Source organism: Diabrotica undecimpunctata, chromosome 2 (assembly GCF_040954645.1).
Source record: "Diabrotica undecimpunctata isolate CICGRU chromosome 2, icDiaUnde3, whole genome shotgun sequence".
NCBI classification, from domain to species: domain Eukaryota; kingdom Metazoa; phylum Arthropoda; class Insecta; order Coleoptera; family Chrysomelidae; genus Diabrotica; species Diabrotica undecimpunctata.
The window spans coordinates 162,389,618-162,405,618 of NC_092804.1; the positions used below are offsets into that span (position 1 = coordinate 162,389,618).

At 33.9% G+C, this 16,001-nt stretch overlaps 2 protein-coding genes across 8 annotated transcripts in view; one reads left to right on the forward strand and one right to left on the reverse strand.

Annotated features, from left to right (window-relative positions):
• Window positions 1-1,025, forward strand: part of scrib (scribble planar cell polarity protein) — a 417,253-nt gene extending 416,228 nt beyond the window's left edge. For 6 of the 7 annotated variants that reach the window (XM_072523901.1, XM_072523904.1, XM_072523906.1 and 3 more), the window contains one exon: window positions 260-1,025. In XM_072523901.1, the coding sequence (XP_072380002.1) occupies window positions 260-496 (237 nt within the window). In that variant the 3' untranslated portion in view covers window positions 497-1,025. The remainder of the gene's footprint in view (window positions 1-259) is intronic. The other variant, XR_011950110.1, reaches the window with a different exon arrangement.
• On the reverse strand, window positions 945-11,572 carry Dnali1 (Putative inner dynein arm light chain, axonemal Dnali1). Its single transcript, XM_072523907.1, has 5 exons — window positions 11,379-11,572; window positions 9,521-9,718; window positions 7,816-7,996; window positions 4,567-4,784; window positions 945-1,083 (listed from the first exon to the last, which is right to left on the reverse strand). The coding sequence occupies exons 1-5, from the start codon at window positions 11,475-11,477 to the stop codon at window positions 1,048-1,050; spliced, it is 732 nt and encodes a 243-aa protein (XP_072380008.1). The 5' UTR covers window positions 11,478-11,572; the 3' UTR covers window positions 945-1,047.
• Window positions 11,573-16,001: the final 4,429 nt, after the last annotated feature.

Sequence of the window (16,001 nt, forward strand, 5' to 3'; positions counted from 1 at the left end):
AAGCGGTGTATTTTAAATAAGGTTTCTATTTTAAAATTTTTATTACCTTTATATATGGTTTCATTGTTTATAATTATAATTATTAATTATTATAGTATACCTTATATACAGTATATACTTATTATACAGTATACCTTATATACTTGGGATGTAAATAAAATATTGATTGTAATTACAAAGTAGTAAATTTTTCCAAAAATTCTAACAGATTGTCTACTCAATATTCGCACATTAACATATCTTTAATTACTTTATTTAGGTGGAACAAATCCAAGAAAAAATCATATCACTAGAATTAACAAAGTACGACGATATTCTGAAGCCGCAGTCCCTTAAACTAGACCAGGGCGAAAACGACATCGAAGAGGAAGAATCAGTATCCGAAATATCCGAACCTCCCACTCCGACAACGGATCAGGAAAAAACGCTTGAATCCGCCGATGGAGCTACGAACAAAAGACGAAGACGGAAAAGATCCAAAAAGGGAAAGCACTAGTGAATAAATGCGAACATTTTTAATCTCTTGTAAAAAGTAGAATTTTTGTATCTGTAAGTTGGGAATTGGCAACATAGAAATTTTGAAAAGTGCACTACTTACTTGCTATTCCTATATTTTAAAAATTGCCGTGTTGCCAACTCATCAGTCTGTATTTTCTCATGAATTGTTTCACCAGGGTGGAAGGGATTTTTAAATACTATTGTTAAAATTATATTTAAAATATATTTCTAAATTATTTTTATTGTACAAAATATTTATAGATCTTAAATATTTTTATTACGATGAATTTATCGATGTATAAACAACTTTCCAAGGCTTTTTTTATATTGTATAATGGAGTCTGCGTCGTCGCCATCTTCGATTATTGTTTATTCATTACTAACTATATGTTTCTTGTATGTGGAAGACGGCGGCGCAGATGTTGATATAGCGAATGGGACAATATATTATATACATGTAACTAATATAATACGAAAGTGCTTTGGAAAAAACAATTCCACGTTTTTAATAAATGACTATATATTTTCTCTGGCGTTTTTATTTCTTGTCTACTTCTTGGGTGCTAAGATACCTTCTAGTTGAGTCTGAAACAAAAAAAAATACATAAGGTTTATCCATCGAGCAAAAAGACAAAAGAGGGAATCTAATCGTTATGAAAAGGCGACCAAAAAAAAGGCCTCTGATGGCGGACATATCCGGAAATGCGAATGCTCCAAATTTAAATTTTCCGACACTTATTAACAGTAGCTATAAAATAATTTTCAGAATGTGTCTTAGACGAGAAATTTTTAATTAAATATTAACGATAACAGTCTAAAATGTGAAACAATTGTTAAAAAACTTAAATATAAATAAGATTTCATGTGACAGTTGGGACAAATAATAACATAACCCAACTAAATTTGATTTCTTAAACAAGGAAAGACTCTCTTTCCTTGTTTAATTTGGCCTCTCAAGATGGCACTTCCTGTCTAACAATATGTTTGCCCCCACTACCTTTACATTCCCTCTTTTGTCTTTTTGCTCGATGGGTTTATCATCATCGCCAATCATTTAACAAAATTAATAAAAAAAACCAGAAAAGGCAGTTAAACGATTTTTGTATGGACTATAACAACTTTAAACAGGTGTACTTTAACTAAAACGAATTCAATTTTTTGTAATGTTTCCTTCAGTTCATACAAATCTTAATAATTTTGGATTGAAAAAAACGAATACAATAGCTATATGCTTGCTATCTTTAGACATTGAGAGTTAAAAAATATTTGTTATATGGTACATACAAAGAGTCCATTTCTATTGTTTTTAATGAGAGCTATGTTTCAAGAGTTCTAAATTAATAATATATTTTAAATGATACTAGGATTGAAGAGAACTACACTCGCGATCATAAAATCCGGGTCACCTTGAAAATCACCGATATTTCATTTTTAACGAGCTTTATCGTAAATAATAACACAAATACAAACTAATGCATGTTTCTGGGAATTGTTGTCGGCTTAGCGGTTTCCTTTGCAACAAAGAATTTCAATAGTGCCGATTTCGCAGGAAAGTGCACACTTCCCAAAATGAACGGTACCTGTAACTGCCTCTTGTTTTAAATGTCTCATTTGTGCTTCGACTTTCTGTTCAAACACAACGAACAAAAGTTTATTATTGCCACCATAAGTGTTTATTAGTACCATTATTAGTGTTTATTATTGTTTACTTTTTGCCAAAAATACCCTTGACTGTCGTTGAAACGACACAAATTGTTGCGCTTGTGAAAGACGGTCACACTCAACGGCAAGTCGCAAGAACTGTTGGCGTAAGCCTTTCTTCGGTTCAACGAGTGCTTCAACGCTTTCAGGAGAAGGGTTTGCTATCCAAACGACCTGGCTCTGGACGAAGAAGAATGACCACGGTACGAGATGACCGTTTTTTTGTGTTTCAGGCTTTACGAAACCGGACCTCAACTGCGATTATGCATCGAAATCGTCTACAGGAAGTACGAAATCGCAATGTTAGCGCTGCAACAGTCAGGAGAAGACTTCGTTCTTTTGGACTATCATCTCGGGAAACGGCTACAGGACCGCCACTTCGCCTGGCGCATCGAGTTGCACGACAAGCTTTTGCTCGACAATACGCGCATTGGGGAATTAACGATTGGAGCAAAGAGTTATTCTTAGATGAATCCCGTTTCGGCCTAACTGGATCCGATGGACGTGTAAGAGTTTGGAGGAGAACCGGTGAATGATTTTCACAAGCTTGCATTGCTCCAAGAATGCCATTTGGTGGAGGCTCGGTCATGGCTTGGGGAGGTGTATCTTCCGACTTCCGCACAGAATTACCCTTCATCGAAAATGGGTCCTTAACTGCACGAAGGGACATTACGGAGATTCTGGAAGAACAAGTTATGCATACCATGACAAGACTTGGAGAAAACACACGGTTTTTATGTAGAACAACGCTCGAACGCACGTTGCCACGATCAGTATGCAATACTTGGACGAGGTTGGAATTACGAGGTTACCCTGGCCAGCTAGGTCTCCGGACCTGAATCCTATCGAACATATCTGGAACGATTTGAAAAAACGTATTCAACCCCTAACATCTCCTCCTAACAACGGACAGGAGCTTAAGGATCTGTTAGTGAGAGAGTGGAATAACATACCACAACATGTAATCCAGAGAAAAATTGAGAGTATGCCCCGTCGTCTGCAAGAGGTCATTAGAGCAAGTGGAGGCAATACATGATATTAGTTATTGAAATTTCACTGACATTTTACCACGTTCTGTATTTTCCATTTTTTTCGTATGCCTGTTTTATCAACAATTTGGTTTGTTTTCTGCTTTTTCAATAAAAACAATAAAAAACCGTTTTTTCTTCTTTCAAAACAAACATTGATGACAAATAAAAAATACGTTAGCCTAAAAAAAAGGTTATTACTGCACCAGAGGCAAAAAAAGGTGACCCGGATTTTATGATCGCGAATGTATTTATTGGCTTCGTTTGATAGCCGTGTTTTAACTTGTCTCTTTTAAGTAAGTTCCGGGGCATCTCGACATACTCTACATTAGCCAGCAGTAATCCGCAAAATCAATAGCTTTGTTCCAACGTACCTTTTTTCGATTACTGAAGGATCCTGAACGAATTTTTCTCCATGTTCATTACTCACAAACCCAGCTTAATAGGTAAGGGTGGGAGTAAATTATCTTTTGGTATGTATCCACGAGAAGCTCCAGCAGTGGCGATTCTTTTGTTTTGTGTAGCCTAACTGCATTTCTAATTTTCAGATCACAATATATTTTCCCTTTGTGTTTATCATATTGAGTAGGGGAGTACTTTCATGTTGGTATGGCCTTCAGGTAGGCTGCATAACTAATAGTAATATAAGGGAGATGCCTGCCATTGTGAACTGGATGAGTTTGTGAATATCTTCCACTCAGTTTTATCATTGTCCACATTTAGACATTTCATCGAATCAAAACTTCTTCAAAATAGGCAACAGATCTCGCTGCCGATGTATGTTATTCGATATATTAGATCCCTCCATTCGCGTTGGAGAAGATTCCATTACTTTAGTCTAGATACCAGAAGCCCTGTCCTTTCCAGTGATAAATCAATATCTCGAATGAGGGTTTGACTCAACTATTCGTATATTGAACCACCCTTCTTTTCTCCATTGACAACTCTGCATTAATGACTGCTCAAATAAGTAGTATTGATCAGAATCTCAAGTCATGGTTCCCGCTAAACCATGGGAATAGCAAAAGTCGTAGATATTTTTTTATTTTTCAATCATTCTCCTAATATAACTAAATAAGAGCATTCTGAAGCAAGAAAAATGTTGCCATTAGAGCATAAACTATATTCATCTATTCTAAGAAATCCGTGTTTGTGAAAAACGACAAAAACGAACAATAGTTACTTGCTAAGATAGGTTCTTGGATAGGATATCGATGGTCTTTATTTTCTTTTTTGTATTTAGTTTCCTAATTATTTACAAACTGTTAGTATTCTGTTAAAATACTGTTGCGCTTTTTTCAATTATAAAAAAAATAATTTAAAATTAATAACAACTTACCTTAAGTTGTTGATTAGTCTTCTTCAAAAAGGCTATTTCTTCCGTATGTTTCCTTTCTTCAGCTAACCTAGTTTCAGCTGCTCGTCTGTCGGCCTGTTCGGCACGTTGTTTTAGTTCTGTAATTTGATTCTCTAAATCTTGTTTTTCCTTCTTTAAAGTTTCCACGTCTTCGAAGAGATCTGACTTGCCTTGCTCCGCTTGTAGTGCCTTTCTCATACCTACAAAAAAAATTGAAAATATAGAAAAGGGCTTCATCATAATTAAGACATGACAGAATGAAAGTGTTCTGTAAATAAATGAAAGGAAATATGTATTTTTTGAATATCTTCTCTTCGATATTTATACCTATTCTAGCCATACATATTGATACAAGGTATTTAGCTAAAAAAATTTAAACTACTGATTTGATTTGAAAACTTTTTGCACAATTTATTACTAATATATTGAACTGCAAACTACAAAAAAATATATTCAAAATGGCCGCTATTTGCCTGAATACAGAGCCTAAGACTTTTAAGACATTCATTGATATCCATAGGCATATTGTTCACAACTTGTAAAAAAGTGACGCCGTCATAGTACACTCCCCACCAAACCATCACTGGGACAGGAAAATGTCCTTATTTGATCGTTGTTCGCGGACTTGCTTGGATGACCGTGCAAAAACTATATCGTTTTGTTTATTGAAAATTTTCTCCAGACTAATTTTTTTATCTCTAAAGAGAATTTTTTTGTCACGCAATTTACCGTACTACGAAAACAGGCGTCTTGATTTTCCTATTTTATTTTAATGCAAAATTAAGGTGTTAATCTGTTTATCGATTGAAAACTATAAGTCCCAAGTCTTGTTTGATAATGCAACTCATGGTTTTCGACTGTTTTTACGTTTTTAGTGAAATTCTCTATCTTGTTTCCTTATTTTTTATTCTGTCCATCTTTGTCAATTTTCTCCACCGTATGTCATAATCACAATACTTCTTAGCAATGTTTTATACTTATAATATACTTTTTTTTTGTTTTTATGATCCGGCTTCACCCTCCTAATGGAGTTGTTTGCTGTTCTTGTTTTTCCTAATCTTTATGTAAACTCTTCTTCTGTTGATGTTTTTTCCTTATTATCCTAGGTATTTTTATTTAATTTTCTCTTTTATTATTATCTTTTTTAACGTGAAACCTCCTATAATCTCTTCTGACGTGAGTTATTCAATTTATGCAAAGCTTAATATATAGTCCCTGCTCAATATATTAGATTAAAAATAAAAATTACAGTTTTTTTTATTTCAATCGCACTGGAAGTATGTTCACTTGGATGCTAAGGTGTTGAATGGGTTGCATAGCTATTGGGAACATAGTTACGTAGAAACTGGTATAAATTTTCTTAGAATCGTCGAAAATTTACAGATGACAGTAGAACGTGTGGGTTAACTAATTTTTTTACATTTTAAGTTTTTTACTTAAAACATAGATTTGCGGTCAGTTTATTTCAAATTTACACTAGTAAATATTGACATTATTACATAATAGTGTTACTTTTGATTTTGGTTAATTCTTAATCATTAAACAGGTCGATTAATCTTGGAATGAAATTTTTAGATGGGTAAATCTAAATCTATTAGAGAATACAGCACTTACTCAGAGAGATAGCACGAAAATGTGGTGTATTCCAGTCGTCAGTGAGAAGATTGAGTCAAAAACTCAAAAAGAAGCGGCCTGTGACGTTAGTTCGGAAGGGCCGATGTGGCAAAAAAACCTTCAGTCACCCACAGGGCGCAAGAAATTTTAAAAAATTTTGCTGTAACACATAACACAAGGGCCACCCATACAGATCTAAGAAATAAGTTGGAAGAAGCAGAATGCTCAGTATTGGTGACCACCGTACGCCGAAATTTGTATCACATGGGCTTCAAATGTCGCAGGCCTGTTAAGAAGCCAAAACTAACACCACAAATGCTCAAAAATCGCTTAGGTTGGACCAAGATGCATAAAGACTGGTCTATTGACGATTGGCGTAAGGTAAATTTTATTTTATTTTCGCACTTTATAATTGTTATTCACATTCACAGGTTTGCTTTAGCGATAAAGCCACATTTCAAATTATGGATGACAAGACCCAGACGTCCAGGGGAAAATATGAAAAGGGGTATGTAATTAACACAATTAAACATTACACCTCAATAATGATATGGTCGGTGATTAGTGGAAAGGTATGGGACGTTTTTATGTCGTAGAAGGAACCATGCGACGAGAAATATAAAAGCGTTTTGCAGACAAGATTGGTTCCACAAGTGAACGAATAGTTTGGTATAGCCATAAGATATTTATGCACCTTGCCATACGGCTAAAAGTGTTAAAAATGATGACCAGACATGAAGCCTATTGAAAATGTCTGGGAGTGTCTACAAAGAGAGTTAACCAAGGAAATAATTACCAACAAGCTTCTGTCGATAGAATCAGTTTCCATTGAAATCCCTTTTGTTAAGCCAAGGGTGGCTTAACAAAATATTATTGTTATAGTAAAATATTGTAATAATTTACGTTGTTTTTGTTCAGTAAATATGAAAAAGGTTACTACATACTATCATATGTTTTATGTTTCTTACTTATAGCTAAAATAGTTATAATTATAATTGATTATAAAACACAGAAAACTAGGATTTGCTAAGTTAGTCTAATAAATTGAGCAGGGACTATATGTGTCTAAATATTTGTTTCTCACTAGTACTTAAACTTTTCCGTATTTTTTCTTTTAAATATGTTCCACGGAGATATAGTACATCCTTGTAAGAAATTCTTTAGAAGTCGTATCGATTCTCTTCCCCACTTTAATAACCACTTCGTTTTCTTTTTGTAATAAGTTTTCTCATTTCTGAAACATATTATAGTGTCATGCATCATTGCTAGTCTTAAACTTTCATAAAGACTGATCTTGATGCCTTTTAATGTAATTTTTTATTATTAGGAATAACTTCTGATATTATTGAATGAATTTTTCGTTTTAATAATATACGTAAATAATATGAAACAATTTCAAGTAGATAGATTGGGATACCGCGATTTTATAGAATTTACGTCATATTGTCAACGGTAGTTAAACTGTACTACTGTCCTCATGAGCTATATCTTCCTTGAATGCCGTTAATCTCTATAATAGTTGCCTACCCTGTATAATTAACCCCAATTTGAGTAAGTAATTAAATTAAGTATATTATATTTACCCTACATTAGCATTAAGATTTATGAGCAACTTACCAAATGCTACACTGCTACAATATAAAGCTTGATAAGCTTCTATGGTCATACGCATTTCGTCCCTTACTCTTAATAACAATAATCCTCGTTCTGCGCAATTGATCGTTACTTGTCTGATAATCTCGTCAAAACATTGTGTATATAATTCCCTTCTCACGGGACAAATACCTGTTTCTCTAGCCTAAATAAATGTAGATCTAATAAATATAACTGCTTAATATAAAAACGTTGTTATTGTAAACGCCAGATAGGAAAAACCAAAATTGCGTATCTGTAGTATTCCGAAATGTCAAGAAATTGCTAGTGGGTGATAATCTTAATAAAGTGTGGTGATCGGTATCAACCATGTATCAACACAGTTCTGGTTGGAGCTGTACAAAAATGGGAATTAGTGCTGGTTCTTCCTAGATGGCGATTACTGTCCCTTGCTAGTGATTAATTTTGGAATTCCTTCTAAAATCAGTCTTAAATATAATTTTAAAAATCATCAGACATATAAGGTGTTATCAAGATTATACCTTCGTAAAATAAAAAGGTAATTGTTAGAATTTATCAGCAATTTTAGAGTATTACTGATTGACAAAAGCTGATTCCCTCAGTTTTTGTTTGACTTGAAAACTAAGCACTAAACAGATGATACAACTTCACTAAAATAAGGTTATCTATTCTTGTAGAATAAAATAACACAAAAAAGCAGTAACTCTTGCAAGACAATATGAATTATCAAGATAAGCGGTGTATCTACGGATGGGGTGTCCAAGAGTAGAAACTTCATGTACTTAAATATGTTTAATTTTATAGTCAATTTGATGTAAATCTCTATGAATTACTAATTAACTTTTTAGGTCAGCTGTAAACAAGGTCAGGATAGTCTTGATGATTTCCAATCTCGGATAGGAGTGGCACAAGAAGAAGAAGACTGGAGTTGACCGTTACTTAGGTACATTGTAAACGAACCTCAGTAGATTATTACACTTATGTATGTGCAAAAAATTAGATCCATGACATATTTCCCATTTATTGCTACTTTTAAAACTTAGAACCTATATGGCATATATAAATTTAGAGGAATCCTCAATCCTCGTATAAGTACAATTATTAATTTTTATACATTTGGCGGTTCAATCAAAAGGGCAACATCAGCATGATCGCGATGATCGATTTTATCTAAATTATTGCCTTCCAAAAGAGCATTGCATACGCAATACAAAAGCTTAAATTTATTATGGCACTCCCATTCGAAGTATCTCGGAACAGATACCTGAAACACACGCTGGAACTGTCCCGAGACCATCCTCGAACAAGAATTTCTAAGTACGGGTTTTTACCCCTATACATACAGAATCGGCTAATAACTAATCAGAAGTCGAGATGATTACATGTATGATCTACCGCCGAAGATGACACTTTTCTTCGCGGTGGTACCCAGCCGATCCCTTTTCATCGCGAAGTTGGCCGCTGATCTTACTGCTGCCGTCGCTACCTGCCAATTAACAACATTTCAACAAATGGTAAGTCCCTTTCTTTGTACAGATAACATTTATGAGTCACGCCAAGTGTCTATTTAATTATTTATTATTTTAATTAATTAACCAGCGATTTCAATACATCCTAATCAAACAAAAGATGACTGACTTTAGAAAGAAAATATATAATTAGAATAGCTATTGGTTAAAAAATAATAGTGAAACTAACTAGATTTTACCTGTCTTTGTTGCAATCTCATATCTAGTTGCTCTTGTAAATTCACTACATCCAGTCTTGTGGCTGGAGTTGTCGAGACACATTGTCTCCACATTTGACCTTCTTCTTCCCATTCCTTTGGTGGCAGGATCGTATTTAGAATCTCTTCAGTTTCTCGTTTTACATCTGCCGTTAAGGTCGCTCTTCTACCTACATCTTCCTACATAAGAGAAAAATATACATCTATATATATACGTCGATAAACCTAAAGGAACGGATCTAAAGTCTATGAAACGAATACAAGTATTTAGGACATGAAGTTAGGATAAACATAGACAATCAAATTTAGGAACTACAAAGAATAATTAGTTTAAAATGGACCGTATATAGAAGCTTGGGGGATGTCTTTAAAATTAATGCACCAAAAAATAGCAGTACAAAGATCAATGCGTACTGCCAGTAATGAACTATGGTGTCAAATGAACACTTATACTGGCAGAATACCATTAACATGAGGAAGTTTAGCTGGAAAGTTATCTATTCCAAATGATTTGTTTCTGGCTAGTTTTTTAACTGCGTCTTTAACTACAAGAATCAAAGGTTGCTCCTCTTTCCTCTCGTCTGTTCCACTTACCTCATCTTTTTTGTTTTCCAGGTTTTCTTCTCCTTCATCTATATTAAGTACACGATAAAAATATTTTATCGATCGATTCAAGACATCTTTCCTTGTTAATAGATCGTTATTTAGACTTCTGCATTAGTTTGTAGTTCCCTTGAATTCTTTTCTGTTGATTTTATCTTTCTGATAGAATATTCCGAATTCTTTCTCTCTGTTAAGGTTTTATCTATATATTTAGGTCACTAATTTAAGTGGTTTCATTTCTTTCTTTTGTGTATCATATTTCTTTTCTTCTCTTTGTCTGGGAATTCTCTATAGTTTTTCTAGCTCGTAGGTTAAGCATTTGTCAGTAGGCTTTTTCCTTTGCTCTTGCATTCATCGTCAAACCAGTGATTTTTACGGGCACAAGCTTCTGTTCTGATTTCATCATTTGCTGTTGCTTCAATATTTTCCTTTAGTCTGGTCCAGTAAGAGTCTATATCTCTCTAACCTTCTTCGTTTACATTTTGATTCCATAACCTGTTGGTGATATTTTGTATATCTCAGTACTGTTCTGCAACTGTTGCATCTCTTAGCTTTTACACATGCGATTTCTTTCTAGTCAAATTATTTTCTTTGCAGGCGTTTGATATTCTAGCCCTCAATATTGAGATCACTAAACAATGATCTGAGTCTATGTTTGCGCCTACACAACTTCTCCAGTTCATTACGTCTGTTCGCTGTTTTGAATTTTTTAATCAATCTGACTGGTTGTTCTTCCATCAGAGGAGGTCCAGATTATCTTCTGTATATTCTTGTGTTTACAATAGGTGCTAGTAACTGTCATATTTAGTGCTATTGCTAAGTTTATTAACCGTAATTCATTATTGTTACTGATGTTGTGTAGGCTATGCCTAGTATGGATGAAAACTCGCTCTCGTCCTACTTAACACTATCTTGATGTCATGACTATCTTGTGTAGACTTGTTCTAGGTCTTCGATCAACGCACAGTCGTGGCACGTGACATAAAAAGATAACACAAATAAAATTTCACAAAATAAAACATTAGCTACGTCCGAGGAAAAAGAAAAGAGAGGTGAAAACAAAAATCGAGTCAAATTAATATATATTCAGTTCAAAAAAGAAAATAATTTAATAATGTTTATTTATTATAGAAGATACAATAAGTTTAAAGCAGTAGTAAAACTAACAGGTATGTATAACACAAGCTAAAAAAGATTATTATGAAAAAAACATCTAAATATAAACACACAAACTTACTCCAGACGGTCCCGGCTTAGCTTCATGTTTAGACACTAAAACTGGGTTATCATATTTGACCAAAGTATTTGGTGAGGGAATTATTCTTTCAGTGGCCATCGCTCATGTAAAGCAAATTGGATGTTAAAAATTAAATATCGCTGTTGGTATTATATGACACTGACATTTTGATTTCTGGCAATCGTTACCAAGGAGAAGTTTTTTCGATAGTCTGTTACTAAGAAACACTAAACTTCTTTTTCGGATTGTTAGATCTGGCGTTTTTACCAGTAAGGACGATACATAGACGGCCCAGGCAGCAGCTAGCAGGATATAGAGATAACCCAGAAGATTAATAAAGAATGAGATAGCCATACAATAGTCTAAGCTAATAAGTCTAAAAATTCCTATATTATCTTATTTCTATTATTTAGTTATGTTTTATTTCACTAACCAGTTAGGTATACTGTAAAAGATAAAAACCAAAAAATATATACAGGGGTGTGTGGTCGGATACTCCTTGGAGTGCCCACCCCACCCATTGCTACTGTCTTTCTATTATTATTTTATCTTATTAATCTTCACTAACAACCCTTTGTTACAGCAGTTTTGCCAACGATGCAACCACTTAAAGTGAATTCTGAGGCACAAACATAAAGACGCCCCTCAGGATATTCCTCAGGCAAGTCAAAGGACCTACATTCGCGAAACCTGAGCATCGACGTCACGTGCGAAAGCGTGAGCTCGGTAGCCAGGGCATCCAAAGTAACGCTCAGTACAAAAGCCTCCTCATTCGTTATATCCTGCGATGGTGAGGAGTAGTTGGTTATAGCTTGGGGTCACATAGATACCGCTCCATTAAGGAGTGTGACCGGTTTGATCTTCGGACATGTGGGTCCCACTGATACATTGGAACACACATATCACTTGGAGCTGGGGTTTGTACAAATTGTGTGTGTGTGTGCGTTTTTGGCAAAGGCACAGCAGTGGAAGTTTCCATAAGAAAGTTTCTAGCAAGAGAGGAAATACTGGAAGTAGTGTATAATAGGCGGAGGAATCATGACGACATAGTGACTGTTAATGATTTGTATAGCGGCTTAGATTTTTTATAGGGATTTAAAGAGGTGGGAATAATTTTATATTTGTGGTTTCTTTTACGGATTTTTTTCATTTACACGTTTAGACCTTGTTGTTATCGCTAATTCTGATCATGATATGAATCCGCTAGGGTCACCGATGATTAGACAGGAAGTCACTGATCCTTTTCCCGTGTTGTTATCTCTGATCCTTTTTCCTCCGCTCGTGTTGTTATCTCTGATCCTTTTTCTTCCGCCCGTGTTGTTATTGCTAATCTTTTTTCCTTCAATGGGCGGAGGAAGATTGACTTCCAGTCTAATCACTGGACCACCGCCAGTGATTTGATCGGACGTCATTTCTTTCCGTTGGTTTCTTATAAATCTCCATTTTTTTTTTGTGTACTGTAAAAGTCGCTTTCCATCCATTTTGTAAACTGTTCCCAGTGTTCATTTTTTGTTCTTCTTACCAACTGCTTTATTTCATTTCATATTCTTCTATAGGTGTCTCAGGATTCTGGAGTAGTTGATGTTGTGAACTTCGTGTAGGCCTCTCGTTTTTCTGTACATTTCTATTTTATTTCTTTTCTGAAGCATGGTGTATTGTTGTTGAAGCCGCAGAGAAATAATAAATACTGTTCAAGTTCTGAACCTCACGAGTAGCACTGACCGCATTAGCACCAACTAAATTTAGGGAGTGAGCAGCACACGGGACAAAATATGCTAACTCGTTCTCCTGAAGTAGTTTGGACTGAACTCCTTTATACTTCCCGGCCATATTTACTCCATTGTCATAGGATTGGGCGCTGTACAGTTCTCCAAGTTTAGTCCATCTTTGTCATAATTTTTTTTAAATTTCTTTACCGAGACCTTCACCTATTTTGTCACTAACTGAGAGAAAATCAATAAAACTTTCTACCTCCGATGTATTTGCTTTGACGTAACGAACTACTACTTACAAACCGATACGGAATAATATTTAGCATCCAAAATGTCTTATAATTTATATAAACTATATTTAATAATAATTTCAAGGAATTCATCCTATATTTTATATGAGAAATACTGAGATTTGCTCTTTCTTATGCCGCTCAATCTGTAGTTGAAGAGGGACATCGTTGTCCCATTGGTTAAAGCGATATAAGTTTTACTGTGTTCAAGAACTTTCCACTGGATGGGTCGCTGAAATCACAGTCTTCCTTAGTTCCTCATAATGGAAATCCTTGCTTTGCTAGGAATAGAATACCATCGATAATGCAGCGCAATTCCGCCTTCCAGTAACACTCTTGTCGATGGATTTTTGAAGTTATACTTCTATACGCACGGTCGGCGTTGGAAATTTGCATGAGAATGAATCTGTGAAACCATTACATATGTAAGATAATGAGTAAGAGAGAGACACAAGATATATTTTCTCTCTCTTCCTCTCTCGAGAATAAAAATGTTCCTTTTGTATATATATTTAATATTATATTATATATATATATATATATATATATATATATATATATATATATATATATATATATACAGTAAAACCTCCCTTAACCGAAACCTTTTTAACCGAAACCTCGTTTAACCGAAACGCCTGAGTTTCAATAATTTCGACAATAAAAAGTAAATTTTTATCGCAAAACGTAAACAATTCCATTAATTTCACTCACTGATTGATGCCTATGTGTGTTGGGAAATCAAAAAAACCAAGAGCTCTAAAAGATATTTCCGAAAAAGCACTTCCAGCTTTTTATAGAGGCCAAAAAAGCTTATGGATGCCGACCACTTTATTTTTAGAATGGTTCGAACATGAATTCGTCCCAAGTGTAAAATCCTTTTTAAAATCAAAAAATCTTCCCATCAAAGCATTGTTGCTTGTTGACAATGCGCCAACTCACCCTCAAAATCTACAAAATGGTGACAATTGTCAGATTTTTGCCACCGAATGTCACGAACTTAATTCAGCCGTTAGACCAGGGAGTAATATAGACATTCAACAGACATTATAGAGGAACATTCTTAAGACATCTGTTATCACAGAAGACAAATGAATCCAAAAGTGTTGATTCTCAAATCTTTAACAATGAAACATATTGTTTATTGGTATTCTGAGTCGTGGGCCAAGATCAAATCTTTAAATCCTGGAACAAACTTTTTGATGGGATTTTAATTGACGATCCTGAAGAAGAAAATGGTAAAGAAACGACAGAAAATATTAAAACTTTAACAAAACATTTTGTCGGAATGTGAAGAAATTAACCAAGAAGAGATACGTGAGTGGTTAGCAGCCAATGACTCAGAAAGTGAATTCATCGACCAGGACATAATTGATATGGTTCTTCATTCAGACAACCTGAGCGTATCAGACGACGAAGATGACGACCCAACAGACAACAGGCAGCATGAGACCGCCGACTCGCGCTACCCTCAATAATTTTCAATGCCGTAGAGGTAAGAACTTTATACAGTAGGCCTAATTAGTTGGGGACACGACTAGGTTCTTAATTTTTGTTGTCTTTGCATAAAGTTTTGTCCTTTTCAGATTGCTTTACGTTTCGTCAAACAATCGAATGAGGAAAACTCATGTTCTGCAAATGAACGACGAAGAGATATAGCTGCAAAACATCGTTGTCAAACAAAAACGCAAAAGAAAATAGAAGATTTCTTTAAAAAAGCATGTTAAACTTGTTCATTTTCCTTAATTTTGTTACTTTATTCTATATTTACTTATTAGAAAACATTACGAAATCACCTCATGGTATTTTTTAATACTAATACTTTGACCAAGAATACTATAAAAAACAATTTTATTTTTAACCGAAATTCTTGTTATCCGAAACGGCCTCCCCCCCAAATATTTCGGTTAACGGAGGTTTTACTGTATATATATATATATATATATATATATATATATATATATATATATATATATATATATATTATATATATATATATATTATATATAATATAATATGTATTAATATTATTATTTATGTGACATGTTTTGTATTATTTAAAATTAAACGTTTATAATTATTTTAGGCTTTTGTATTTCAAAATAATCACTGTTTTACCGAGAACTGTCCATTTTGAAATCCGTTAGTGTCATGTCTAATTGGCAAATCCTTTACGTGTTTGGTTCATACGCTGGTGGTTGTGAGTTCAAATCCCAATTATGAATTTCCTTTTTTATTTTTGAAATATTTAAAAACCTCACGTTAATCTTATTAAATATATGTAATATACGCAAAAAACATAAATTTTAAAATAAAATGAAAATTTACAACATAATTAGAGTTGTTGGTTTTTTATTTTTATCTTCATAAAGTAAGTTATATTGGCAGTTTTAAATACTTATGAATATTACATTTTAATTTATATTGTATTATTATATTGAATTATGTTGCAGTGTATTTATTGTATTGTAATTTTTATATTAATAACAAAATAAACAATGAATTTTACTGCAGAGTATGTGTAAATTTTTTTTGCATTCAACTCCTTTTATACATATATAAAAATAAAAATATATATTTTCATTAAAATATTGATACAATCCTTCATTTACTATACTCCT